Raw genomic sequence first — 26,309 nt, forward strand, 5'->3', positions numbered from 1 at the left:
GTGTAAGTCTTCCAATAAAATATACATATCATCATCCTTTGACATGCTTATTTTGGTACAGAAACATGCTATCAACTCATCAGGTAATCACTTCCAACATACCAGAATACAGGAAGGTCTAAATACCATCTTATACAGTATGTATTAGTGCTTGAAATCCCTGTTTGTATTACAAGACATAATAATGTCATGATTTTTGAAAGGCATTTTTATTACATAAAGGCTACTGCTAATATCACTAAGCCAGGCCTTTTTACTAGAAACTTCCAAAAATTAAACAGTGGTTTATCCAGTATATGCACACAAGATTAGCCCAAAGTTAAGTCTTACAATTTTAATAGTTCTTCAGAATAGAGTCAGATTTTTACTCAAAAACAAGAATACATTTCCACAGAAACAGTTAATATCAGGTAAATCTGTTCCAGAGGCTACAGCCCAACACTATTCAGGCCTGGAAATATTCTAAAACAAATTAAAAAATGTACCAACAAGAAAAATAAGTGATTTCCCTAAGCATTTCCATAGCTTGCATAAAGACATCAATTACCATAGCTTGTCTTCTAAATTAATGATTCACAGTGATGGATTATTCATGCAAGTCAGCCAGCTGAACATTATACTTTGACTTTGGGGAGAAAGTATAGCATGTCTTAATTAACTGTATTTTGTATAAGCCAGAAGACAGTCAGAAAAATGTTATTCTCCTAGTCAACCAGGTAAAATGTAAGAAAATAAAACTAGTGGTAATTAAATACAAAAAAAGTCTTCAGAAGTCTCCATAATCCATGTTTAAACTGAACTAGCAAGAGCATGTTGCCGAGTGAGCTCTGTAAAGTAGTTCCAAATTGCTGTTTTGTTGAACGAACTGACTTCAGATCTACTCCATTTAAGCGTGGAAAAAAATGGAAATTTCACGTTAATATGCTGTTTCCTGTCATATGCTCAACCTTGCAAGACTTCAGTGATGGCACAATTTCTTGTTTCAAAAGGCTATCAAGTATTTTCACAGCCTTGACTGAAATTCAACTCAACATTGAATTTTTCTATGAGTGAATGATACATTATTATCTCAAATATTTTCTACATGAATGCTGTATTCTAATGGCCTCCTTGGACGTACATAACATTTATGTGTTGTGTAAGTCTATTGATGATATTTGTTACTTTGATCAGGACAGTGCAAAATACCTCTACAATTCAAACAATATCTAGGATTCACAATTGTTAGCTTTCAAAGCATTATTCAATCACTGCATTGGAAGATTTACAAATCAAAATGGGAAGTCTATGATAAACGTTACCATTCATCCTTAGAGTAAGTAATATGAATGATCTAATATCTCTAAAAATCTATACCAAGCTGCTCTAGGATAGCAAAGACCACCATGCCTGATGAATTATATGACCACCTAGTTGCTTACACGGCTTATATACAATACATTAAGGTTGTTAAAAGTATTAATCACATTCACATAGACCTTTACCTTTTAACAAACTAATACCCAGATGCCTTACACTCATTACTGGATTTTATGAGTAGGAAGAGTCTGTTTTCATTTTATATTGGAGAAACGCAGGTTAGGTATAGATTAAATGACTTGTCCACTACCAAAGGATCTAAAATCAAGTCAGCTTTTTTCCTTCTTCCTTTAGAACTATCTTATCCATTGATTTTACCTTCTCTGAACTCCCAGGACAATCCTAGAGCCTGTGAAAGCAAAAATTTAATTTTGTCCTTGCTCTCTTGGTGCTTCAGCAGTATTTCTGGGGATTCTTCTAAAGCCCTACAATTCTTAAGGAATTAAGTAATAACTCAAAGATAGGATAGTTACATAGAAAATGATTAGGAAAAGATGGTGAATATCAATTCAATTAGTCTCTACCAATCCTGAAATGACCAACAGTGGGAACTCACATTATCATACATCTGCCTCCCACTGGGCTTTCACTACATGTAAAGATGAAACCCTATTAGACCTAGCTCCTTGTAACAATTCTTATATGCAGACTTGAATTTATGTGGCTTTCTTCTCCTTCCAAATACAAGATATGCTAGTGTTCTTGTTGAGCAATATGCTTCCATCACTCCAAGAATTTATTTTCATTGTGACCGAGTGGAAGCTTGTCCTCTTGAAGCTAAATGGTATTTTGCTGTCACTTCATATACGAAGACCTGGTATCAGTTATGTCAAATTCACAAGTGTACTGTGTTTTGATATTGTATGTACATTTTCCTCCCTCACATTTGTATATGAAAAATTACCAATGGCATTTTTTTGCTTCATGCATATCACCCCCTCAAAATAAATTTACTTACAGTCAATTTGTTTCTTACTCACTTTCATGAATATCTTCTCTACACGCCCTCCTGCTCCATATCCCCCATAATTAGACATTTCTGCTTGCTTGTTTTTCTGATATTTGTTTTTCCTCGGTATCTCCTCGTAGATCTAATATCCTGCTTTCTTTAGTATTTTAACACATGCACAGTAGGGAGAGCAGATGGAAACTGCCAGCTACAGATGACACCAAGTAGCTTCTGTGCAAGTGGAGACTCCAAAAGCTCTAAAATCCACGTGGGTTTTTGTGCTACCATGATGTTTTCTATGCCTCAGAGATGCTGAGAAGGACTAATCAAAGGCACTCTCCTACAGGAAATTGAGAACAAGCATGGTTGTAGCATGCAGTGACCACACAGGTGACAGTGAATTGAGGAGCTGCATTCAGGTATGCATGGCACACGAGACTTCAGAACCTGTCCCCAGGAAGAAGAACGAGAACACTTACAGCTACAAAGCACCACAAACATTGTTTCAGGCTGCTTAGTCCTATCAGGCATCATCCTTCTATTAAGAATGTTACCTCATGTCTTGCTGAATTCCCAATAGGTATTTAGAGATGCTCTTTACACACCTGAGTTTGTCAGATGAGGGGCAGGGGGAGATGTGGGAAGGAGTTATTCATCAGCCATTCTCGTCTCTGGCTTAAAAAAAAAAGATCTTTCAAAAAAACCACTTCTGGACAAGTTCACATGGGGGTGGGATATTTCACACACTACTGTTATTTTTTGTTTGAACTGGTAGTAATGAAACTACTCCTGCTTACTCTAAAAAGAAAGCCACAGCTAGTACTTCTCACAGTTCTGCTTCCTTGCAATGGCATTTTCAGATGGCAGAAGTAAGGAGGTGTGCAATGCCCCTTGGAGATTAAAAGAAAAAAAAAATTGTATGCATACACTGCAGGAGCACAGAGCACCACGGGCATAGCAGAGGAAATGCTAGAGCATGCTGAGGAAGATCTCTATGGTTAGGCCTGGGCACTGAGGGAGACTGATAAAACAGGCAAGCAGATGAAGAGGGAAGGCCCAGTTCTGATGCAGAGGAATGACCTAAGGCAAAACCAAAACATCCCTTCCAGACCTTCACAATCAGTTACGGACAACACATAATCCCTATCCTGTGATACTTACATCAACGTTACTGCAGGATGAAAATGAGATCATAGCAACCAAAGACCAAAACAGTATTGAATTAAAAGGGTTCAGCACTACATCTCCTACGTTTATATTGTAAGCACCAGACGGTTGTTCTTTTCAACACCTTGCCTTACTTCTCTTAAGAGATTCTCAGACACTGCTGTCCTCTTCTTCCCAGCTCCTCAATTTGCAGACCTCCACTAATAGCTTCTTTGGATAGAGAGAACTGGGAGAACAGATGTGTTCCTGAATTCTGTGACCGGACTAATCACAGCCAGAGTCACAGGACAAGGAAAAAAAGAAGATGGTCCATAACACGTGCAGTCATGAAACAAGATCTTATTTTTCACACTAGACCATGGAGGTGTAGCAAGCACATTAAGCATTAAACTAAAAGTCTCTTCTGTTATCTTCAACTCAAACATCAGCTTTGTCAAATATTATCTGAACCTTTATTTTAGAAGTGTGAAGTCAGCTTTGCTTTTTAATTTTTTTCAATAACAAAAACACCTGCTGCCTGTAACATTACTGTGAATAAACAATGTTACTTTAATAAAGAGGTTTTCATTCACCATATGTAAGTGCACATGCTTTTAAAGACAAAATAGAATTACTACAGTATTTTAAAAGTCCATATCCAGTTTAATAAGAGAGACTAGTTTATTCCTCTTTAGTACTTGTAAGAATCATTAGACATCTTTCAACTCCCACTAATTACTTTGTTTTTGGCAGACATTACTGTTTCCTCCTCCTGCTTTTTTGAATAAATCTGAAATTAACAAGTCAATAAACTGATATATTTACAGTAAAAGTAACTTGGCTTCCCTCTCTTCTTCCTCCCACTTCTCATATTTTTCTTTGCAGATGAAAAGGTTATCGTTCACCTACAGGCTTTACATATACTTACAGCAGTTTGGGACCTAGGCATCTTTCCTTTACATCAACAGGATCTCAAGCTGAAGACCTGATATTACAGTAAGCTGTTTGTGTTGTCTTAGGTTTTGATTAATAGCTTTAAATAGTTTAGAAACTAGAGCAAACGCTTTCTTTTGAAAAAAGATATCCGAGAAAGAAAACATGAGTTGTTCAGTGAACTCAAATTGCTATGTGACATACACAATCATTAAATGCTCAAAGAACTGCTTTAAACGTGAAAGAAAAGCATTTGCAAAGGGCAGTTTTAGTGTCACAAAAAAAAATGTCTTAAATCTGTAAACCTATTGTCTTTCTAACTACAACTTACGTAACTGAGATGTATAGGGAAAACTGGGGCAGCTAACATTACCTCAGACATAGAAACAGTTACTGAAGAATGACTTTTTGCTATACTGTCAAGGAAGGAGGCAATCTCCAGTGGCTAAGTGATCATGAGGAGTTCAGACAGGCTGTCTTTAGCAAAGTAGTCATGCTCCTAACATTACCTTGACATGCCAAGGTCAGTTAAAAAAAATCGTGTTGAAAAGTAGATGTGCAAATTCTCCAGCTTACTCCAAACTTCTACAGCAGAATCAAGGGCTGGAATGGCAGCGCTGCTCAAAAAGCACCAGATGCAAAATGCAACTAGTTAGCAAGTGTTTGGGCATATTATCTTATTACAAAGGTAATTAAAGCATTTGCTTTGCTATGGTGTCTGAGCAAAATTCTCAGAATTCAGTCAGAATTCCAAAAGCAAAACAAAGCCTTAAATATGTTATTCAAAGAAGTTAGAAAGGAAATGATAGTTCTCTCTTCTCGGATGAAGAAGTCCCCTAAACCCACTGCGCATACAGAAACATGGATGATAAAAATAGATGAAAACAGAAGAGCCCAGGAACTGAAGTTCTTCTGAGGTTTGGAGAGATCATTCCTAGCTAACAAGTGCTTGTTTTTGTATATTTAAGAAATCCCACTGCACACATGGTACAGTTTCAGTTTCAATTCTGGCAGAATTATCTTTCTAGAAGCCGCCAATTGTCCATTAGCCCCATCAAGTCATCATGGGTTTAGAATTGTCAGACATACACAGGAGATCAGAAATACTTTACATTACTGAGCAATTATTTGTTTAGATGTAATGGTAATGGTGAAAGATTGCAGGGCTGAAGTACAGAAGTAAGTGGAAAGATGTCTTCTGATTAATAGGCTAGCTCTTTGGTTAAAACTGAATACACCACATTAACTTTTTTCTTCTAGATGGAATATCACTTGTCATTATTGATTCTTCCTGAAAGAATAGTCTCAAGGTCTGAAAAAAATATTTCTCAAGAATTATCATAATATTTAAACGCTCAACTAAACCAAAAATCCTTTACAACACAGGAGGTCAAATCTTATTTAACCGAAAAGCCAGACGCATAGTTAACTCATTAGCTTGTATCAATAAGAAATTTTCTCTTTTCCCATCTCATAGCAACAGCTGCTTTGCAATGATTCTAAAAGACCAAAAAGGACGTGCATAACTCATGCAGCTTTTATCACATTAGCCACAGTCTGCAGTTTTCAAAATCATTAGTTCTGAAGTATATTAAACAAAGCAGAACATGACCTTACAGTTAATATTTTGATCACATCACATAAGAACAATTCTTTAGCATACCTACTTTATTAAGGCCATCAAATGAGATGCTATTCAGAACTACTTAAAAACACAAACAGGAAGAAAAGAACACTACTGTTGCACAACCAGGTGAGGCCAGGCAGCGACCACACCACAAGGAGGGTTCGCTGCTTTTAAATGCAGAGTCACCAGACAACTTCCAACACATACCTCTGATTTTGGCTGGGCTGAGGGATCAACAAGAAGCAGAATGCGTGCACATATACGAGACTAGTAGAAAAAGAAAAAAATGAAGCTTTTAGTTTTAAAATAATGCAGTGTAGTGCAGCTTCACTTATTAGCAAAATGCACAGATTATCTTATCTACATTTATGTTTAGTACAATATCTAATTACCTTTTTAGAAATAGAATTTTGGGGAGGGAAAATGAAAAAAGATGACATGGCATTCTTTCAGTGGGATTTCATACAGGTATTCATCCTACTTGAATCCTCACAGTACTGTGTTGTTACAGACCTTCTCCAACATAAACCCCCTTTCTGATGACTGTACTAAGCTATTTACACTATTAAAAAAAAAATACTCCTAATGCGTTTGATGCAGTTTACTTACATCTCTGCATGTCTGTCATTTTGTATTGCTTTAAATACCAAGTACAGAGGGGAAATAAGTCCAAAACTTTACCCTTATTATTTAATTGTGGGATTTTTTTTTTTTGTCTGCCTTGAAGTGGATAGCTTCATTATCTCCAGCACAATTTTACAAAGAAATTTAAAGAAAATGTGTTGTTCTGTCAAGTCAATCATTCAAGATTCTGAAAGTATTTCCTTGCTTCCTGCAGGAATGCATGTTATATTATTTCCACCCCAAGGTCTGCTAACCTTTTGTCATCCAGTTCACAAGACTAACGGCACTCAAAAGACACTAATTAAACCCCAAAATTTTAAAGATATTTCCAAATTTAACTACTCTGGTCTTTCATGTATTTGAGGAAAAATAAAGAGTTATCACTAATCACAGTTGACTATATAGATGTCTTTCCCTACCATCTGCCCATTATACTGATGTGTAACCAGAGATACTGACTGTATCAGAGATATGCAAGTGTACATAAAATAAAGAAAATCAGGCATTAATTTTTGAAGCCATGTTTACGCACCAATTTTTAACATTATTTTGAACACATAGCATAATTAAGGTGAGGACAGCCTAAAGACTGAGTATAGGACAGAGATACCCTATATTAATTCGTATTCATGAATTAATTCATATTCTATGTTTTACAAAGACAGAATAACATATTGCCTACACAGAACATGGATTATCAGAAGTTATTTTAAAACTTATTCAGCCACACCAAAAATGCATCTTCATGGATGATGAGCAACCAAAAAACAAATTTGAAATTTTGAGAAAAAAACATTAGTTACATTAGTTGAAGAGGACTTTAAAGAGCTAAGAGTAGCTAGATGTTGATGTGAAGAATCCTACCAGTGCTAACTCCTCTCCACTGCTACATTTTGCGATACATAAGATTAGAAGTTGAATTAAACTACACATGACATCTACAGAATTAATTTCAAAAGTTATCACAACAATGTAGTGTTCACAGACACATGCTCCTAGAACTCTGCTAGACTAAATATGAACATATACACATTCTTCCATATGAGAGGAACAGATGAGAGGAGGTAACAAGAGACCCAAGCCTTAAGAACAAGCACAGAAACACATCACACCAGTCACTTAACAGCTCAGAGGTGCATTAATCCCAGGCCATTTTTTGAATCAACTTGAGCCAGCAGCGCTGTAGCTAAGGCGTTCAGTAGGCCAACAGACACACAGAACATTGTGTGGTTGCAACGATGTATATGACAGTAGATGAGTGACAACTTCATCAATACTTTCACATACGTGTGAACAAATCATTTGCTGAAAATGGTGGATGGGGAGACAAAGTCAAAGCAAATTTAAAAACCCAAACTCGATCTCAAACTCAGCTTCAGAATGTGAACGTGTAAGACGGACAGTCTTGTGAAGATAAATTTTGGAACTCATGGCTGCATTTAACAGCAAACTTAACAAGCCTTCACCTTGTATTACCTCTTAAGTTGTAATTCTGTAGACAACCCATACCTTAAAGAAAAAGCCAACAACCATTCCTCCTCCCTCCCTCACCTCCTTGACAATTATTCCTAATCACACTCAATCAAGCCACAACAATTATGAAAAATACAACGGACATAAAAATAGGAAAGTATGAATCTGGTCCAAGACCTCACTGCTAAAGAAAAAAAAAAAGAACCTGGAAAAGTATCACAAAATTGATGGAGGGGGATAGCATATTCTATTTCAACTGTTAGCACCGGTAGGACTGCAGCTTTGTAGCTTTACTTTAAAACATACTAATTTCACTGAAAGGATAAAATGCCACAGACATGCATTTGGCTCAATCTACTATGACATTTTGGTAAACGTCTCTCACCTAAGCAGAATAGCATAATTTTCCATCAGACTAAAGCACTGATCACATCAAAAATGATGAGACAAGAATTGGTGAATCAGAGATAGTAGGTGGTTAATAATACACAATTCATACACACTGCAAGTTTTAAGTAGTCCTTTAATACCAAGATGTGTGGAGTATTTGATCATACATAGATCTGATTAAAACAAAACAAGTTGGTTTGGGGAGCAGAAAGTTCTTTACACAAATATAACAATCCAGGTGCTTTTTTCCGCCCCCCAGTGTTCTTGCTCATCTGCTTGAAGGTGATGAGGACTGGTAACACATATGGACATGTGCACACAATCTGTCTGCTCCCACAGACAGACAAAGTCTTCCCACTTCACCATCTCAGTACTGCAAGAAGTTACAGTCAATGCTTGACAAGTTTAATAATTTACCTATTCCTTCACTTGTTCGCACCAGAGTTCATGTGTCTTGTTAGCATTAGGTAACACTAATCAGTATTTAAAAAAAAAAAGCAGATTTTCATACTGATGCATCAGAAATGCAGGTACAAATCCAAAACCGAGTAGCACTTCAACAACAGAGTTAATTTTAAATGTAATTTAAAGCTTTTGAAGTATTCCAGTAACACAATTACCTCGACAAATAATACACAACTTGAGTTAATTTTTTTAATAGCCAAGAGACAAAATACTCCGTACACACATACAGTCTGCAGAGCACTGAACACTGACAGAACAAGTGTGCCACGCACCAGAGAAGCCCCTCAAAAAAGGCTTTCAGAAGCACAGCTCCAGGCGGGTAGCGACCAGAAAAGCCACACAGACCTGCACGACATCACCTTCTTCGGCACGGACGGGTTTTTAAGAACTACTGCTGCAGCACTTACCACAGTATAACTTGAAAACAAAGTGCCCGTGCTGAAGCGCAGACGCTGGTGAGCGGGGCTGAGGACGCCTCGGCTCCCCGGAGGCGGGAGCGGTTTCCTCTCCGCCGCCGGCAGCAGGTGGAGAGACAAAGGGTGACCGAACACCTGAAGGGGTTCTGGGGTTTGGGCTTGTTTTCCCCCCCCCTTAAGTTCTCCTACCGGCGGGGAAGCACCTCCGTTCCCAAACGCCTCCTCTCCCCGCCGCAGCAGGCGACGCGGCGGGCGCAGCCTCCCTCCCCTCAGGCGCTAACGGAACGCCGCGGCGGCGCCTTCCCGCGTCGCGCGAGCCCGGGGCGTGCCGGCGCTCCCACCGGCGGCCCCCGCGCGGGCAGGCGCTCCTCCCCACAGCCGCTACCGCCACCCGGACACGCGTGCCGAAGCGGAGCAATAGAAAGCTTCACTCAATTTAAGAAATAAACGGAACCACCACCCAGCGCATACACCCCCAGTACCGCCAGCAGCCAAGGGACGAGCGCACTCACCGGCCCAGGTGCCGGTGCCGGTGCCGCCGACCTGCCCACTGCCCGCCGGCACGCCCGCCTTACCGCGCTCCGCCGCGGGTGTGCTCCTACCGCCGCCACCGCCTGGGTAGTCTCACCGCCCCGCCCCGCCCCGCGGAGGCTCCACCCTCCCCCGCCGGCTCCGCGCTCCGATTGGGCGCTCCCGCCTCCTTCTCCCCCGCCTGCCTCCGCCTCCGCCCCGCGGCCCAGTGCCGCGTGGCATTGTGGGGCTTGTAGTCGCGGGTGACGGACTACAAGCCCCAGGGGCCCGCGCGGCTGCCGGTTAGTTCCGGACAACGCCTGGTGTGTGGTAACAGCAGCGGACGCTTCCTCCTCGCAGGCGCTTCCGGCGCGGCGGCGAAGCCCACTCGAGAGCTCCAGGGGCTCCGTGGGTCGGGGGGAGGTGAGGTGACGTGCTGCGCCTTGCCGCTGACCTTCCCTTCTCAGCGTGCGCCCGTGGAGGAGCGAGCGCGTTTGGAGGGTGGGGGGGTTCGTTAGTGTGTTTGCGCAGGGCCTGGCTCGCCCTTCGGCGCTGCGCCGCGTTAAACTCTGTCCAGTATCGGGGCTTGGCCGAGGGGCGGCGGGGGGAGGAGAGGGCAGGACAGGACAGAGCGGGCGAAGGAGCGGCGGGGGCCGCCGGTAGTTCCCGCCGCAGGTGAGCGCGGCCTCGGGCCCCGCCGTGTGGGGAAGGTGGAGGGTGTCCCTTCCCCTCCCTGCTGGGGAGAGGGTCCGACCCGGGCGGGCGGGTGACCTGTTTCCTCTCGCCCCGAGGCAGGGGTGCAGCGGGGCGAGGACTTGTCCTTCTCCCTGTCCTTCCTGCAGCCCTCCGTTTGGGGCCCTCCCCTGTTTGGGGTGGGGGGAGCGGCCGACGGGGGCTGCCCGGCTTGAGGCCCCTCGGCCTGGGTCGCCCCGCGCTGTCTGGCGAGCCCCGGGAGGGCGGCCGGGGTGGACGCCCGGGCCTGGGAAGCGTAGGCCCGGATGTGTATTATTTTTAGCTCGTCCTAACGTCGGAGCGGAGCGCTGTCAGGTGGCTGCGGTGAGCGCCAGCGGCGCGGTCAGTGCCTCGTCAGGTGGGGGAGAGAAAAAGGCGTCTCGGCTGCTTCCCGCAAACCTGGCGGCTCCGGGGCCGCCCCGCTCCGCAGCGGAAAGCGAAAGTGCCGGGCAGGGCCGGCAGATACCCCGGGCTGTGCTCCTCTTAGTAGCTGAACCGTCTGGGGAGACGTTCAATGCTTGGGTGTCCCATTAAACTGCTCACTTAACCGGTGAGTTTGGTTGGTTCCTTTCTTGTAGCTCACACATACTGGGGCGCAAGTAGATGGCTGAAACCTTGGGCCAGGTTTGTGCTGTTCCTATTATCAGAGGAACTAATTGCTCTCTGGCATTTGTTTACTTGTTGGAATGTATTTGTATGTTTGAAACTGTGTCTTACCTGTCAGTGTTTGCTAGAGTAATACCTTTACTTTCACATTCCCAAAAAGAACTTGAAAGAGAAGCAGGGATATGTTGTTGTGATTATATATGCTAAGAACCATGACCTGTTTCAGTTATACTGTCTAGTAATTTTAATGTTGCTAACTAATGAAATTGGGGCACAGTCCAGGAGGCTATAGTTTCTCATGTGGTAGGCAGACACAAAAGCTGGGTGTATTAGGACAGACTAAATCACTTCCATTTTGAAGTTCAGGGCTGCAAAAGAATATGAACTAATTGTAAGCCTGACTTCACAGTAGGCTTGGATTTTGTTTTTTTTTTAAGTTGGTATGATTCTAAAAATAGACATCTTGGGTTTATTGCGAGTTTGTGTGATTTCTGAATTAGTCATACGAATTGCTCTTACAATAATCAAACGCATAAGCAGTTATGCTTTGTCAGAGTGAACTCAACTGTAAGTGGCTATTATATGTGTGTGGAGATGTTTGAAAACTGCATATCTCTATTCTAGCGAGAGGCATTTAAAGATACTTTTAAAACTTCAATGCTATTTTCTGGTGACATTCCTTTTGTTAACTCTTCAGTGAAACTGCTGGGTGTAAGAGTTAATAGAATATGGAATCAGTACAGCAGAGTATCTTTTTTTTAAGGTTCTTGTTATCTTTACTGATTTTAAAATACAGGGATTGTTATCATAGCAGTTGTTCTGCATGCCAATTCCAATGAATTCAACCATACTGCCATGAAGTCACCTCAGTTTTAAAAAGAGGGAAAATAGTTCTGTATGTGAAGCACAAAGCCTTTAAGCTTTGTACCGTATAGTCTAAGTTATACAATGTGAAATAATTACAGTCTATGATTGAAATACAGAGCTGGCAGGTAAGGTACCATCTGACAAGGAAAAGGAGTGTGGGTTTCTTTATTTTTTAAGTGACCATTAATAAGGGAAACTTAGTTACCAAGCTATGCGTGGGGTATGCATATAGTTAAAAGAGCATACTCTGCAATTTTTTTTCTTCTGTAAAATTTGCAACTGTAATTAGTAAATTACCTAAACTCCCTCCTCCCATTCATGCTGGTCTTACAAATAGGAGCCAAGCTCTTTGCCTCTGAATTCAGGATAGAATTCATGCTGCTATTTCCCTTCCCCCACTCTTTCTTCTTGAACTTTAATTAGTTTTTCTGGTAACTCAGGGGTCTCAGATTAGGTTAAAGGTAAAACCTCCTCTTGAATCCTCACTGCAAACAGTGGAGCAGAACTTCTTGGCAGTAAGGATAGCCTTTTCTAGCAGGAATAGAGCTGTAATTTTTGCTAGAAGCCAACCATGGAAATAATCATTCTGGTAGATCACTGCCTCAGGCCTTGTTCCTCTTTAGTACTTTTCTAAAAAAGAGTATTAATGTCTAGGTGCTTAAAGTTTTCCAGATCTAAGGCAGATGGAGCCTGGAAAAGGGAACAGAGACAACATCAGTGTGTAGGTAGATCTACTGATGGCATAACTGAAGATTGAAATCCTGCCAACTGATACATCATGTTTCTGTTGTTTTAAAACTTTAAAAGTTGTAAGCATGAGACTCTGCTCTCTTCTCTTTAAACACCATTTCAAAAAATAGTGTTAAACACCTTTCTTTCATGGAGAACTTGCTTGTTTTCACACTGGCGAATGAGCAGATGTGGGTTTGGGGAAGATTACTGCACTCTGTGATGGTTTTATTCTTACTAAGTAGCTCTGCAGTTCTGCTACTTGATTTTAGTGCACGACCAAAAGTCTGTCAGTAAATGACACAGATTAGAGAAAGCAAATATCACCTTAGATACTGATAATGGTAGTTGTACATTTTTGGAAGTGTGTTTTTTTGCTATTTACCCTTTTTGGTTTACAGGAAGTTTATCTTAATGCAGGTTTTTTCTGATAAAGTTCAGTTGAATGATTTAAAATGTCATTGGATGGATATGGGGGAATAGGTCTATCAAAGAATCCTTCCAGATTTGTTCCTTATCTAAAATGTACCAGTTCTCTCAGTGTTTGCTGAATAGCTGGGATAATATTTTAGTGCTGGAACTTAAAGGTTAGAATGTAAGATTTGTACTCACAGTGGAAGTATATACTCCATGTTAGTACATCTCTTGGAATACAGCTTGATGTGTTCCATGGTTTAAGACTGAACAGCAGGATTGTATTAGCTGGCATTTTAGCATAGTTTTCAAATTTAGATTCTCTTTAAATTCCTTATATCATTCTGTACATTCTCTCTGATGGTTGATGTCATCTGATGTAGCATGAAGCATGACTTCTAATTACACATACACAGATTTGAATCTGTGAGATCACTGTAACAAAAAAGATCAGGCTTGCATGCAGATTAATATTTGGCAGTCTGTCTATTCCAGACAGCAAATCCTACTATCTTCTCCTTGTCTTTCCCCGCAGACCAATTAACAAGTTTGCCTGCTAACACCTTTTTTGCACCTTACAGCAATTTGCCAGGATTTTCTGAACCGTGCGACTACATTGTGCTGTTCTGATAAATCACCTTCTCATGGAATCTTATTCCATTTTTTTTGAGAATGTAAAAAAACAATTGGCAGGTGAAACTAGGGTAAACTCATCTCAAATAAAAGACTCTTTTGAGATTGTAGGGAGCTGAAGTTAAGCTTTAGAAGACAGAGTTGCCATAAAGCTTGGCAGCTATGCAGATGGCTGCTTTTGATCACATACCAACAGAAATACTGAAAGCTCCTAGTTGCTGCGTGATAATATGCATTAAACTTTGGCTTTTATCAGGCCATTTTGAAGGCTAGTGGACTTTCTACTAATTTATCTAAATAATAGAACAGAAACTTCAGTTTTCATGGGGATTTGGTCCATAATCACGATTGAGCCCTTCTTCAAAGATATTTGTATGATTTAGTGCAGCTATGATAAACTATCTTTCTATAATGCAAATAAACATTTTTTTTTCTGTGAAGATTTTTATCCCTGCTATTTAACACTAGCAAAGACTGCAGTGCATCTAAGTTATATCTGAAAGATGTGAAGAAGTTGATCCCTAGCTGCAAAGACCAATAGTGTGGCATGTTAGCAGTCAGGTACTTGCATGACAGCATGACACTACCTAGTGTTGTTGTATCTTCTGGAAAATGGGAAGATTTCTGGAATAATGAACAACCAGTGTGATATATTGAATATATTTCTTTTCCTATGTTCACAACAAAAGTATTTGATGTTCTTATGTATTTCTTGTGTGCAGATATATTTAAATCTACCTCTTGTCTTCAGTCGTAAGACTTGTATCCTTTGTATTAATAGAAATCCAAGGTTTTGTATTTTGTTTGAGGAGTGTCGCTGTCTGGTAAAGAGGTGATAGATGGTGTATAATTGTTTTTATATGGGGGGTTTAACTGTACCGTGGATTAGTAACAATAGCTTATGGCTCTTCAGGAGAAAATTAGTTCTTCATGGTAGTCCGCAGTGTAATAGGCTTTCATCATCATAAAAATCCATCATTTCAGTTAGTATTTCCTTTTCTTTGTGGATACTGCTAACCCATATAAAACCAAAGTAATTATATCTAATGGTTATTTTGTCCTTTTTTGCCCTTCTTCCTATGATCAAAAATCTTTTGGGTAGACTAGAACAATGTTTAGTGACCTGATTTAACCGTTTTAAAAACGTACTCTGAGAATACAGTACTCTAAATAAAAACTTGCAGTAAATTAAGCTGCAAATGCTGTCTTCAGTGGTGCTTGTTAGTGTAGTATCTTGTGTGAGTGTATGTTTTTACTGAACTTCCAGAAACACAGAATTAAACTGTAAAACAAACAGCTCTGCATCCACTCTGCCCTTTACATGCCAGAGTCTGTAGTGCAAGGAATATGTATGTATAATAAATGGGACAGCTTGTACTTGCAGTTGTGAGTGAAAACTTGTACAGGCAAGTTCCCTCCCCCCCCCTCCCCCCCATGTGAGTAGACCTTGCATGAATTTATGTAACTCTGAAACGAGTCTTTAAAGATACTCAACTTATTGAGGGATGATGAATATTCATTTGTATTCTTCCATGTTCTTGACAGCTGTAAAATATCTATGGGTAGGTGATAAAAATGAGAGGCCTGATTTTTACAATTCCATCCATGGACATGCCTCATTTATACAGACCCCTTTTTAAAGTCTCAGTAATCCTATTCTGCGGCTATAGGAATCTGCTCACTTATGTCATGCTGAAGGGTTGGAACAGTAAGAGAAACAAAGATGAGATTTTTGCAATAAGTAGTCCATGTCAGAAGACTTGTATAAAGAGCTGTTGCTTGTTACTATATTCGTGCTTAATTTTTCTTCAAATCATGTTTTAACTGTTGGCTGTTTCTGTAGTGTGACCAGTTCTTCACTTGTTTTCTCACTTTTGGGTATCTTCATACTGCCTAATCACATGCTCAGATGAGACATGCATGATATTTGTAGTCATCCAAGTTGTTCTCTGTGCTTACTGTAATCAATAACAAATTTCACTTGTATAATTATAGCTAAACTACTATATTCCTTCCCTGAGCAAAAAAGAATATCTGTTCTTCTATTTAAACAGCTTGAAGATTTTTAGCCGATGCAGAGCATAATGAGGAATATAGCTTGAAGAAATACCTTGGCATTTTTTAACCTGTTCAAACTATTGGGAAGTGATATTGATTACTGTAGTAGCTTCTGCTGTTTCTTAAAAATTTCACTTTTTTCCCCACTTCTTCGTAGAATATCAATAAAATCAATACACGAACATGCAAATGCCTGATGCTTGTTAGGAGGAAAAAACCTCCTCTAGTGCATTAAATACTCGAAGCAAATCTAAAAATTAAACCTGTTAATCTCCTTCTGTGTATCTTTACTCCTAACTTGGACTTTAGGTCTTTAAACTCAATTATGTTATATAAAATATTTTAAAAGAATCTTATGAACAGAAAATATAGCAGGACGTAACAAAGACTTCTTATGAACTGTAGGGTGACGTTTTTTTCTTTTCCACATAATTTCAGGGTCTGAGCAATGATCACTCTGTGTTGGATATGATGAGCTGGACTGGGTGGAGAACTTCCAAAACCTGGGTTCAGTTACTGGAACAATAATTTTCCATTGAGTTAACATAGCTGTTGACACACCCTGAGTGGAAACATGACTTAAGACTTTTGCTTATATAAAAACAAAGATGTAGTATTTGGAATTCAAATGGGTAGAAAGTAGGCACTGATCTCCAGCAGAAGCACAGCTTGATGCATATGCAAAAATATGAAGTATTTATAGGTAGTCTTAATGTTAATTGTCATAATGCATCTGTATAGGTTTTGGGTTTACAGCATGTAATGCTTTTCAAGCTTTTTATGTATGAGAGTTGTCAGGAATCTTATGCTGCCGCTTACGAGTGGTGGCAAGATTTTTGTATTACATACCAAATAAAACCACTTCGTTCAGGAAAATTCATTCCATAAGAACTTAAAGTAAAACGTAGTACCTTACTCTTTAAAATATCTGTTCACTTAATAGATTTCATTTAGGGTTTTTAAGTTACATGAAGTAGTCATTCCATATTTACTCAACTCATGTCATAAGTAATTCCTAGTTTCTAGGTAGTAACAAACTAATGTTGTTCTGTGCCTTTTCATTTTTAGAACCTGTCAGTCATGAGTGTTCATAATTGTGTTTGGTTTTTGTTTTTTTCTTGCACAACCTAAGGACAATATATTTTTCAAGTTCTTCAAGTATTCTTGCACGACGAGGAAAAAGAAGAAACATTTCGGTGAATGAGGAGTTTTTTGCTTCTATAGTGTTTTCCTTGAGAAGTGGGTCTTTGAATGAGGATGACAATGGAAGAGATGAAGAATGAAGCAGAGACCACTTCTATGGTTTCCATGCCTCTCTATGCTGTTATGTACCCTGTCTTTAATGAGGTAAGCTACGTTTTGCTTTAGAATGTAATAATCCCCTTTACATTGGGACATATGGTCACAGTAACAGGTTGCTCATCTTGATTGGGAAAGCTTTGTGTCTAACACCATCTTCTTTCTATGCATTGTTTTACCCTTCTTGCCATGAATACAATTTCATGCTCGTCAAAGATTGCTAGTTGTCTTGGCCCTGATCTTTTTTTCTTACCTTTTACAGAAGTTTTTCACAAAAATGCTAGGTCCTGCATTCTATGGCAGGAAGTAACGTACAGTGGACCATGTACCTGTGAACAGCTTGATACATTTTAATTTTACTGCTAATGGCTATAATTTAATAAGATACTTGTTTTTCTGTGAGTATCAGAGATGGTCAAGATGTTCTCAAAAGCTTCTGTCAGACTTCTGCTGTAGGCTGGATAAATGCAAAATATGTCCAGTGACATGTTTGATTTTAATGTTTTTATTTGGGGGGGGGGGGGGGGGGGGGAAGTCTTTCCTTTGGGATTAAACTATAAAGTATCTCTCCCTCAAATGAGACCAGTAATTTGAATGCTTCTATCAATTCCCTTTTTCATTATACTATATAAGGCAAGGCATGAGTACTTGACTTGGTTTGTTCTGATAACATTAGAATTGCTAATAATTCTAAACTTTTATTGCAGCTAGAAAGAGTAAATCTATCTGCAGCTCAGACGCTGAGAGCAGCTTTTATTAAGGTGAGAAGTAACTTGCATTGAAGAGTGATTGTTTAAAACGTAAACCACATACAATGAAGCTAAAAAGTCAGCTGTCTTGTTTCCTTGTGTCTTCATGTTTGAAGACTGCATCCTTGATCCAATAGTCTAAAAATAAAAATAAAGTGGACGATTGCATTGGACTGTAAGTTTGAAATGTCTGCAAATGTCATGAGTAGAAATCTGCGTGATACAAGCATGTTGAGCAATTTTAAACAAAGAGAATCTTGTCTTGTCCATGTAGTACAAAAGTTTAGATGAGGAATCAGTGAGTGAAGGTAATAAACTTATTCTACACAGTCTTGTCATATTTAGACTAGGTGCTCATGAGAAATAGGCATGAGGCAGACTTTGAAAATGGTTTACAAAGTGAATGGTAATGGGATTTTTTTGTGGATGAGTTCAATGTTTGTATTTGCATTCAGCAGTAAATGGAAAAAAGATTCTTCTAACTTTTCTATTATATTCGTAAAGAATGAAAATGCAGATATTCCTTTATACTGCTTTATTGAAGTAGTGATCTTTTGAAATTCTTTAAACAAAAATAATTGTAGACATGTCATGTCTTAACATGTGAGCTATGCACCTAAGTAATACTTCCCTGTTTCTACACTTAAATCGATTAAGTACCTAGACAGTCTTAAGTCTCGACTAGAGCTTGTACAAGTTAAATGTTTTTACGACTGGTGGTAAGGAGCTAAGCTGAACGCAAATAATGTAAAAACTGAGGTATTGGTGGAAATGGTAGTGCTAGCTAAAAAAAACCACACATCCTCATTCTTATTCAACACAGCATAGTTTTCTGATAGCAGCACAGGTAGTGTGAATACCTCCAATGTTAGTCTAGCTTAGCTTTACTTAGATATGTCATCAATCAAAAGGGTTTTTTCTGAAAAAGCAATTCCACGATGATGTTTGAGCATATGATGTGATTCATAAAAAGCACATTTATAAAATGTCATGTGGAAGATGGGGGAGTAACACCTGTGTTTGAGTGAATTAAATCCCAATGGATACAATATCTTTGTCTCAAAGCTTAGTGTTTATGGAAATATAACAGAATATAGAACTTAATGAAAAACTTTCTTATTCAAATTGAAATGAGTGGAAAGGCTTATTGGAAAAGTTGTTTATACAAAATCACTGATGTAATCCAAGAAAAATGGATGTTGTAGTGGAAAAATGCTTTTCAATGTAATCTACTAGTCTAAAGCCATTAGACTTTTAAAGTTTATAGCGAACTCCTGCAGCATATGAAGCAAATTACATGAAAATCTGCCTTTGTGCTTGCAATATTCAGGTCTTGCATATTTAAGAATAAAAATTTTCTTTGCCATACAGGCTGAAAAAGAAAATCCAGGTCTTACACAGGACATCATTATGAAAATTCTGGAGAAAAAAAGTGTGGATGTGAACTTCACAGAGTCTCTTCTGCGTATGGCAGCTGATGATGTAGAAGGTAATATCTTACCTCTTATGTTGAATAAATGTATTTTTAAGTACACTGTTAACTAGGAACATGCATTTCTATGCCTATTTTTAGAAGAGGTTATTTGTTTCTTAATAGGCTTTTTTTTTCCAGCATGGTAGAAGAATATTTGTATTTTCTGAATACCTCCTTTGGAGAAGTTAAATCTCCCTAAAAAACATACCTGACTAATAAGAAAAAGAAAGAAAATGAATGTTTAGAACTGTTTATGTGGGTGCATAGTTCACCTTTTGCAATACTAACAAGCAGAAAAAAGTAGAATTCCTTCCTTTTTCTCTGCTTCAAATTAAAAGCAGTAGTTATACTGTCAGAGAAGGGGAGCATACAGTAGGCTTTAAGTTATTTTAATACTGTATTTGATTAGTGTCTTCAGTGTCTCACTTAAATAAAGTAAGATGGGCTCTTTTTCCAACTTGCAATAATAAAGATCATTGTTGCAGTGTGTTTCTGTCAATGCAGAGTGTATTCACTGCAGTTTTCTGGTCATGGCTATTTTTGTGCAACAAATGTAACACAGCAATACAACTGCATTTTGTGAAGTAGTGTTTTTAGCTGTCACTAGAGACTTGAGGAAAAACTAATGGTATTTTTGAATATGTTCTTCTTGTTAGAGTATATGATTGAAAGACCAGAACCAGAATTCCAAGATCTTAATGAAAAGGCACGAGCACTTAAGCAGATTCTTAGTAAGATTCCTGATGAGATCAATGACAGAGTGAGGTTTCTTCAGACAATCAAGTAAGTACTGTATTACATATTTTTCTGCAGATTGAGGGGTCAAACTTTGCATTTAAATCTGAATGTTCAAATGCTGTAGGAGATACTAGCAACACTGTTCCCATTGGAAAGGAGCCTGATCCTTGCTCATAAATGAGTGGACAGAGTTGAGGATTTTTAACAAGAGCCCCATGTTAACTAGACTGAACTTAACTTGCTGATTCCTAGTTTGAATCTCTGTGTCACTGGTCTAGCTCTTTGCATTTGGTCTTGCTACATCCTGTCTGACACTTACTCTGTAGAGACTGTTTTAAGAAGTATTTGACTACTAGAAGGGGATTAAATTCCAACATTTAAATAGGATAGCTTAAGGATATTACAACTTTTTTTTTATTGCCAAATAGGGACATCGCGAGTGCAATAAAGGAACTTCTTGACACAGTAAATAACGTCTTCAAGAAATACCAATACCAGAACCGGCGGGTATGTGCAATAACTCTTTTTATACAATATTTTTAATAGTATAAGAGGAAGCATATCCTTCTGATCAAAGGATGAATAGGAGAGCTTAACTGGTCAATGACATAATCCTTTAATAGGATTGTTGTATGGTAGGTCTCAGCAGTTTTATAGGAAGAGGGCAATTTCTCTGCACGTCTGCTAAAAAAATCAAAACTCCTATGCCTACGTAATGTTAGCCAATCTGCTCAGTTTATGATCAATATTCTGACTGTACCCACCAATATGTGAACTAAGACTCTGCTCCTGGTGTTTTTATTTCTTAGGCGCTTGAGCACCAAAAGAAAGAGTTTGTAAAATACTCCAAAAGTTTCAGTGATACTCTGAAAACCTATTTTAAAGATGGAAAGTAAGTATGGTTTTGTACTAACTTTTTACGTAATGAAAGGTCTTGTTGACTAACAGGGAAAAATAAGACAAGCTTTTGGGCGTAAGCTACCTTCTTCAGGACTTGCCTAATTTTTTTCCTCACCTGTGTCCTCAGACCATCATGGCTGCTTTAAAATACTTCTATTCCTTTTGTAATGCCTTTCAGGAAAGGGAGGTCTGAATGCACTGCCATACAACACCCATGTGCAGTATTAGCTTTGAATTTGAATATGTGAAGTTAAATTTCCTGGGCTTGTGTGTTTTTTTTCAGTGTATATACAAGGACAAAAAATTTATGAATGCTTTATTGAAAAAAGTAATCTACCTATTTGAAATGTCACTTGCAAACACTAAACATCTGTGCAGTGTTTTCTTTGATTTACACTTTTATTGTCCTTTCTTTATAGCTCTTTATAGTGCTTTGCAGTATTTGGAATTACTCAGCTGATTAATCTTTTTATATTTGAACATTTTAGTTTTCAAACTGAGGCTTTTTTCAGGCCTTCACCTTGGGTTTTGAAGTCACTGTTCTTGTATGTTTCACTATAGTGACTGTTTCGGCTGATGAGTGTATCCCCCTCAGATTTTGACAGTGCCAAAGTGTTCTATGTGCTACTGTTTTAAAGATGAGAACTAACTTTCACCTCTGGTCTTGTTGAGCTTGGCAAAGACTAAGAGCACCCAGAGGATGGTGCATTACTAAAGGAGAGAGAAGTTTTGAGACCAGCTGTGAATACTACCTTGCATCTATCAAAGCATTCTTTTTTTTTCCCTCCTCTTATTGAAAATGGGGGCTAAATTTGGTTATGATACCAAAATGAGAAATTTAGACCTTGGTAGCTTTATGATTACTGAACACATGTATAGGTAAGTTTTCACATGAACTAGGTCTAAACAGTCTCAATTGATTAGAAAGCTATTTGACTGAAAAAATGGGGAAAGGGTTGGATGTGTTGTGCATGTAACCCAACCATACTGAAAGAAACCAGCTTTGTTTAGCCCTATGTGAAGTGAATGCTGTGCAGTGTATTGTGGGCATAAGCTTAATGTGTTAGGTATTATCAATATTGCAAGAAATCCCAAGTAAGGCTTGTATTTCATATCCTTGTGGGATCAGAAGTAATTTAAATCTGTCTGAACTGCATGTTGAATAAGATACCCTGCTCCCACCAGGAGGTAACAGCACTAAACAAAATAGTCATGCTCACAGATGTCATTACTGAGCTGAAAAACTCGGTGACCCCACACCTCTTTCTTAACAAAAAGATAACTAAAATAGTATGTTACTTCCATATGTGTGCATGCTGAGTATTTCTTGAGGAAAGAGTTGCAAATTCTGAAATTACTAGGGGATGAAGTGTTCAGCTTTGAAAAGAACAGGCATTTAACGATCATCTGCTCCAGTCGTTTTCTTAGTTTGCTAAAATCCCAGAATTAAATGATTGATAGGTCAATGATGATTGAGAGCCAAAGTCTTTAAGTGCCTGCCAATAAACATAGTCTTTCTAGGATTTGCTATGCAAATAAGTCTATCTGTTTGCCAGCAGTAAGCTTCAGGTAGATCACGATATGGTAAAACATCAATATGCTTCCAATTCGCAGAGCCTAGATGCCAATATATTTAGTTGCCCAAACTTAATGCTGTATTTATTGAATGACATGTTTCTAAAAATGTCTGAAGCAATATCTTTCTCTTTTAACAGGGCAATAAATGTGTTCATAAGTGCCAACCGATTAATTCATCAAACCAACTTGATACTCCAGACCTTCAAAACTGTGGCCTGAAAACTGTATATGTTGAGTTGTACTTTTCAATGGTGGATAGGGTACCTTTATATGTAAATTTTAAAGTTTTGACTGTATAAATTATCAGCCCTTCTTGAGGGGCCTAATGCAGGATTTTGAATGGGATTATTGCCATCTTACACCATATTTTTGTAAAACATTGTAGCTTAATCATAATCTCACAATGAAGATTTTGCATCACTTTTTGCTATTATCATTCTTTTCAGAATTATAAGCCAAAAGAATTTACGCCTTAATGTGTCATTATGTAACATTCCTTATAAGAATTGTAAATATTTGGTGTTCTGTTTCTGACATTTTAACTTGAAAGCGGAAAACTACAAGATTATGTATTTAACAATATTGGTGGCAAATATTCAATAAATAGTTTACATCTGTTAGACTGTCTTTTTGTATGTGAACAAAAATGCATAACTCATCTTTCTGGAACTGCAGAACATTCATTAATTGGAAAAATTAAAATTATTTGGGTGCTTAAAGCTACTGGCAGTTCAAAACAGTATAAAATGAAGGCTTTTCCTTAAAGCTGAGATTTTGGCTGTGATCTAATACTAGACCAGAATAATTCTATTAAAATGTCTTTGACAAAGTAATAAAGAGCCCCAGAAGTGAGATGTGCTTTTGTTTTTGATAGAAATCAAAACTCACTTCTTTCTTAATCTTCTGTTGGTGGTGAGTTAACAGGTTTTACTCCTAGACTACTCCCAAGGTTTTGAGCAGAGGATTACTTTAAATATATGCAGCTGACTATGCAGCAAAGGGTGAATTTAAAATATTAAGATAACTGGGTTTCATATTGGTACCCTTTTGGGAGGGAGGAGGAGATAATGATAAAACTCTTCCAGGTAGCACTAGTGACGTCTATACTATGCATGCCATGAGGCAACTTTTTTTTCAGGGACTGAAATCATGTGAGACCTCAGTTGAAAAAACTTGTCTATGTAGATGGTTAAGAACTGCTGATGGACAGATTCAAATTTTATCATTGTGATTTCATGGTAACATTTCACAAGTTCTAATGAGTATCTTGCATGCCCCTTTGAAGTGCACCTTGAGTTTATTTTGAAATAGAATTGTTATAATAATAAACTTCTGAAAGTCTTCAAAATATTTACATGGCCATAACTAGTAAGTTTAGGGAAGAATGTGAAGCAGTTTATAAAGCTGCACAAGCTGTTGCAAGAGGATCGCTTCAGACAAAGAGCACAATTGCTACAGAACTATTCCTTGTTTAGGTATAAATGATGAAGAAAAGGTCCGGACTTTTCTTGCACACTGGCCTGGTGCCGTATTGCTCATCTGGGGCAAGTGCCTTATCCAGAGTTCAACAGCTGGGTCTTTGAATTTGGTTATCTGCTTAAATGATCTAAAAGGAGAAAATGATATCTGCAGCCCTCTGAAATAGCACTGGTTGTTCTGCCATGTATCTGTGCATGGAAATGTTTCCTTGATGAAAACACTGTAGTGAAATATAACAATGTGAAGGAGAGTATTATGTAAAAATGAGTTCTTGGGAATGTACGTTGTGAATTTCTTGGTTACATAAAGCTATAAACAGGACATGGTCCTTAAAGCTTGCTGTTCAGGCTGTTTTCTGTTTTGACAGTGGTGTTTTGTGTTTACTAGCAAATTGAGCTTAGTAACATGGCAAAGGGATGCATATACAATCTATAGTTAAAACTTTGTTATTTATTAAAGCTTGGCATGCTAAACTGTCATTTCTTGGAAAGTGGTAGAAGAGAAGCAATGCTAGCAGTTACAAAGGAGGCAGCCTTTTATTTAGAGTAATATTTAATTTGCATCTTTGAATTCTGTAAGTAAAAAGGTTGACTAGTCTTCCTTGCAGATGATGTTAACTTACGTCGTAGCACCAAAGGACTTAATGAAAACTAATTAGTTAGGTAAAAGAAAGGGAAAGGCACCCAGAGTTTCTGATACTTAATTGGTCTTGAAAAGAGTGTTTGGTACTGGGGAAACTGCATCAGTGGCTGTAAGGAGAGACATGAAAGCTTGGGTTATACTTTGTGAATTGGACTTAATTCCAATAAAATTCTGAGATTCTTCTCTCTTCTTGGATTGAGAGGGACAGTAAGTAGTGTTGGCAATCCTTATTAGTTGAATGATACCATGTTTATGTCTGCAGGTGTAGTTAAAAAAGAATTTAAGAAAAATTATGACTTGGGTCCCAAACAAGATGCTGTGTTAACGTCCTGCTCATTGATTCCTTGAAGTTAAAATCAAAGAGGCTATCAAGAAATGAACTGTTCCCGTTCATCGGTTCTTCCTAAAACCTTTATTGGGTAAAAGGTACCAAGTATAGGGCTAAGCTTCAGGTAGTCTGCCCCATACGTCTTGTTTTATTTGTAATCTTACTGTGATTTCTTTTTGTTACCCTTAAAAGTAATGGAAAACTATTCATTGTAATCAATGTCTGGTAATGAGAAAACTTGAAAACTGATGTCTTCAGGTCACGCTGTTGCGTGCAGTGAATCCATATCTAGTGGTCTTACAAACTTTATTTTCCACTGAGTATGAGCTGGGGCATATATCTGTCAGATTTTATTGTGGTTTTGCACTTTATTATTCAAGTTACCGGAGTAGCTAAAGATAAGTTTCTCTTAAGGATTTCTAATACAGCAGTTAGTGTTGCAAAATGCTATTAGAAAACTTCTGCTGTGAATGTGGGTTATAATTGATATGATAATGTTAACATGCAGAAAACCAATCTAATAAAATAAAACTTTGTATATTTGTTAATTAAGCAAAGAAATGTCTTAATCACTTGTTTTGATCTTTCTCAGCCTATAAAGAAATGAAGAAAAGCTTAGATTGACTTATTTCTGGTCAGAAGCTTCTTGTTTTAATACTGATAAAAAGTTTTATTTAAAAGTCTGTAAGATGTGCCAGGTGCCCAGCTCAATATAAGCTTTATCTTGAGTTGACGTAAAGTGGTAAGCATGAAATTTCCCGGTGTTCTGGTGTCAGAACTTCTGTTTATCCAGACAGTAAGATGAGATAGTATCAGTCTTGATTAAGCATTATCTTTTCATATAATCTTATCTCGATTACCACTGAAGTGTTCCTTCTTAATGTTCTTTCGGATCTTTCACTGTATGTCAAGGGAAGACATGCCTTGTTTATTCTGCAGGTGTTCTCTCTTCCCTTCATTTTACGAAGGGACTGTGTATGCTTCTCTGAATTGGATGGGGAATGAAAAGAAGGTTATCTAGACAAGCTTGCCATAAATCTAAGTTTTAGTTTATTCCATTATGAAGGGGAGATAAAATAAATGTAACTTATGTGTGAGATACTAACAACCACATTTGGCACAGCAGTGATTATCGCTTACCTTTGGAGTAGGCACTGGCTGTTCTGCTTGAGTATGTTGCTTTGCTGTGCT

At 38.3% G+C, this 26,309-nt stretch overlaps 2 protein-coding genes across 7 annotated transcripts in view; one reads left to right on the forward strand and one right to left on the reverse strand.

Moving 5' to 3' along the window:
* The window catches only part of LOC143161924 (neuroserpin), a 56,762-nt gene extending 46,787 nt beyond the window's left edge, over positions 1-9,975 (reverse strand). Inside the window, exons 1-2 of one of the 4 annotated variants that reach the window (XM_076341404.1) lie at positions 9,374-9,642; positions 6,222-6,281 (exon numbers count right to left, since the gene is read on the reverse strand). The gene's annotated coding sequence lies outside the window, so the exon portion shown is untranslated. Of the gene's footprint in view, positions 1-6,221; positions 6,282-9,373; positions 9,643-9,894; positions 9,909-9,957 lie in introns of those variants that run through there. The other 3 variants (XM_076341406.1, XM_076341403.1, XM_076341405.1) reach the window with 3 other exon arrangements.
* A 229-nt stretch (positions 9,976-10,204) lies between these two features.
* PDCD10 (programmed cell death 10) lies at positions 10,205-24,482 on the forward strand. Of its 3 annotated transcripts, none has more exons than XM_076341407.1 (8): positions 10,205-10,315; positions 17,064-17,278; positions 17,938-17,991; positions 19,351-19,468; positions 20,110-20,236; positions 20,620-20,698; positions 21,001-21,083; positions 22,807-24,482. In XM_076341407.1, exons 2-8 carry the CDS (start codon positions 17,183-17,185, stop codon positions 22,886-22,888), a joined length of 639 nt encoding a protein of 212 aa, XP_076197522.1. In that variant the 5' UTR covers positions 10,205-10,315; positions 17,064-17,182; the 3' UTR covers positions 22,889-24,482. The 3 variants fall into 3 exon arrangements, with proteins under 3 accessions (XP_076197522.1, XP_076197523.1, XP_076197524.1); XM_076341408.1 differs by lacking the exon at positions 10,205-10,315 and adding an exon at positions 10,978-11,174; XM_076341409.1 differs by lacking the exon at positions 10,205-10,315 and adding an exon at positions 11,204-11,248.
* Positions 24,483-26,309: the final 1,827 nt, after the last annotated feature.

Source organism: Aptenodytes patagonicus, chromosome 6, assembly GCF_965638725.1.
Source record: "Aptenodytes patagonicus chromosome 6, bAptPat1.pri.cur, whole genome shotgun sequence".
In the NCBI taxonomy this organism is placed as follows: Eukaryota; Metazoa; Chordata; class Aves; order Sphenisciformes; family Spheniscidae; genus Aptenodytes; species Aptenodytes patagonicus.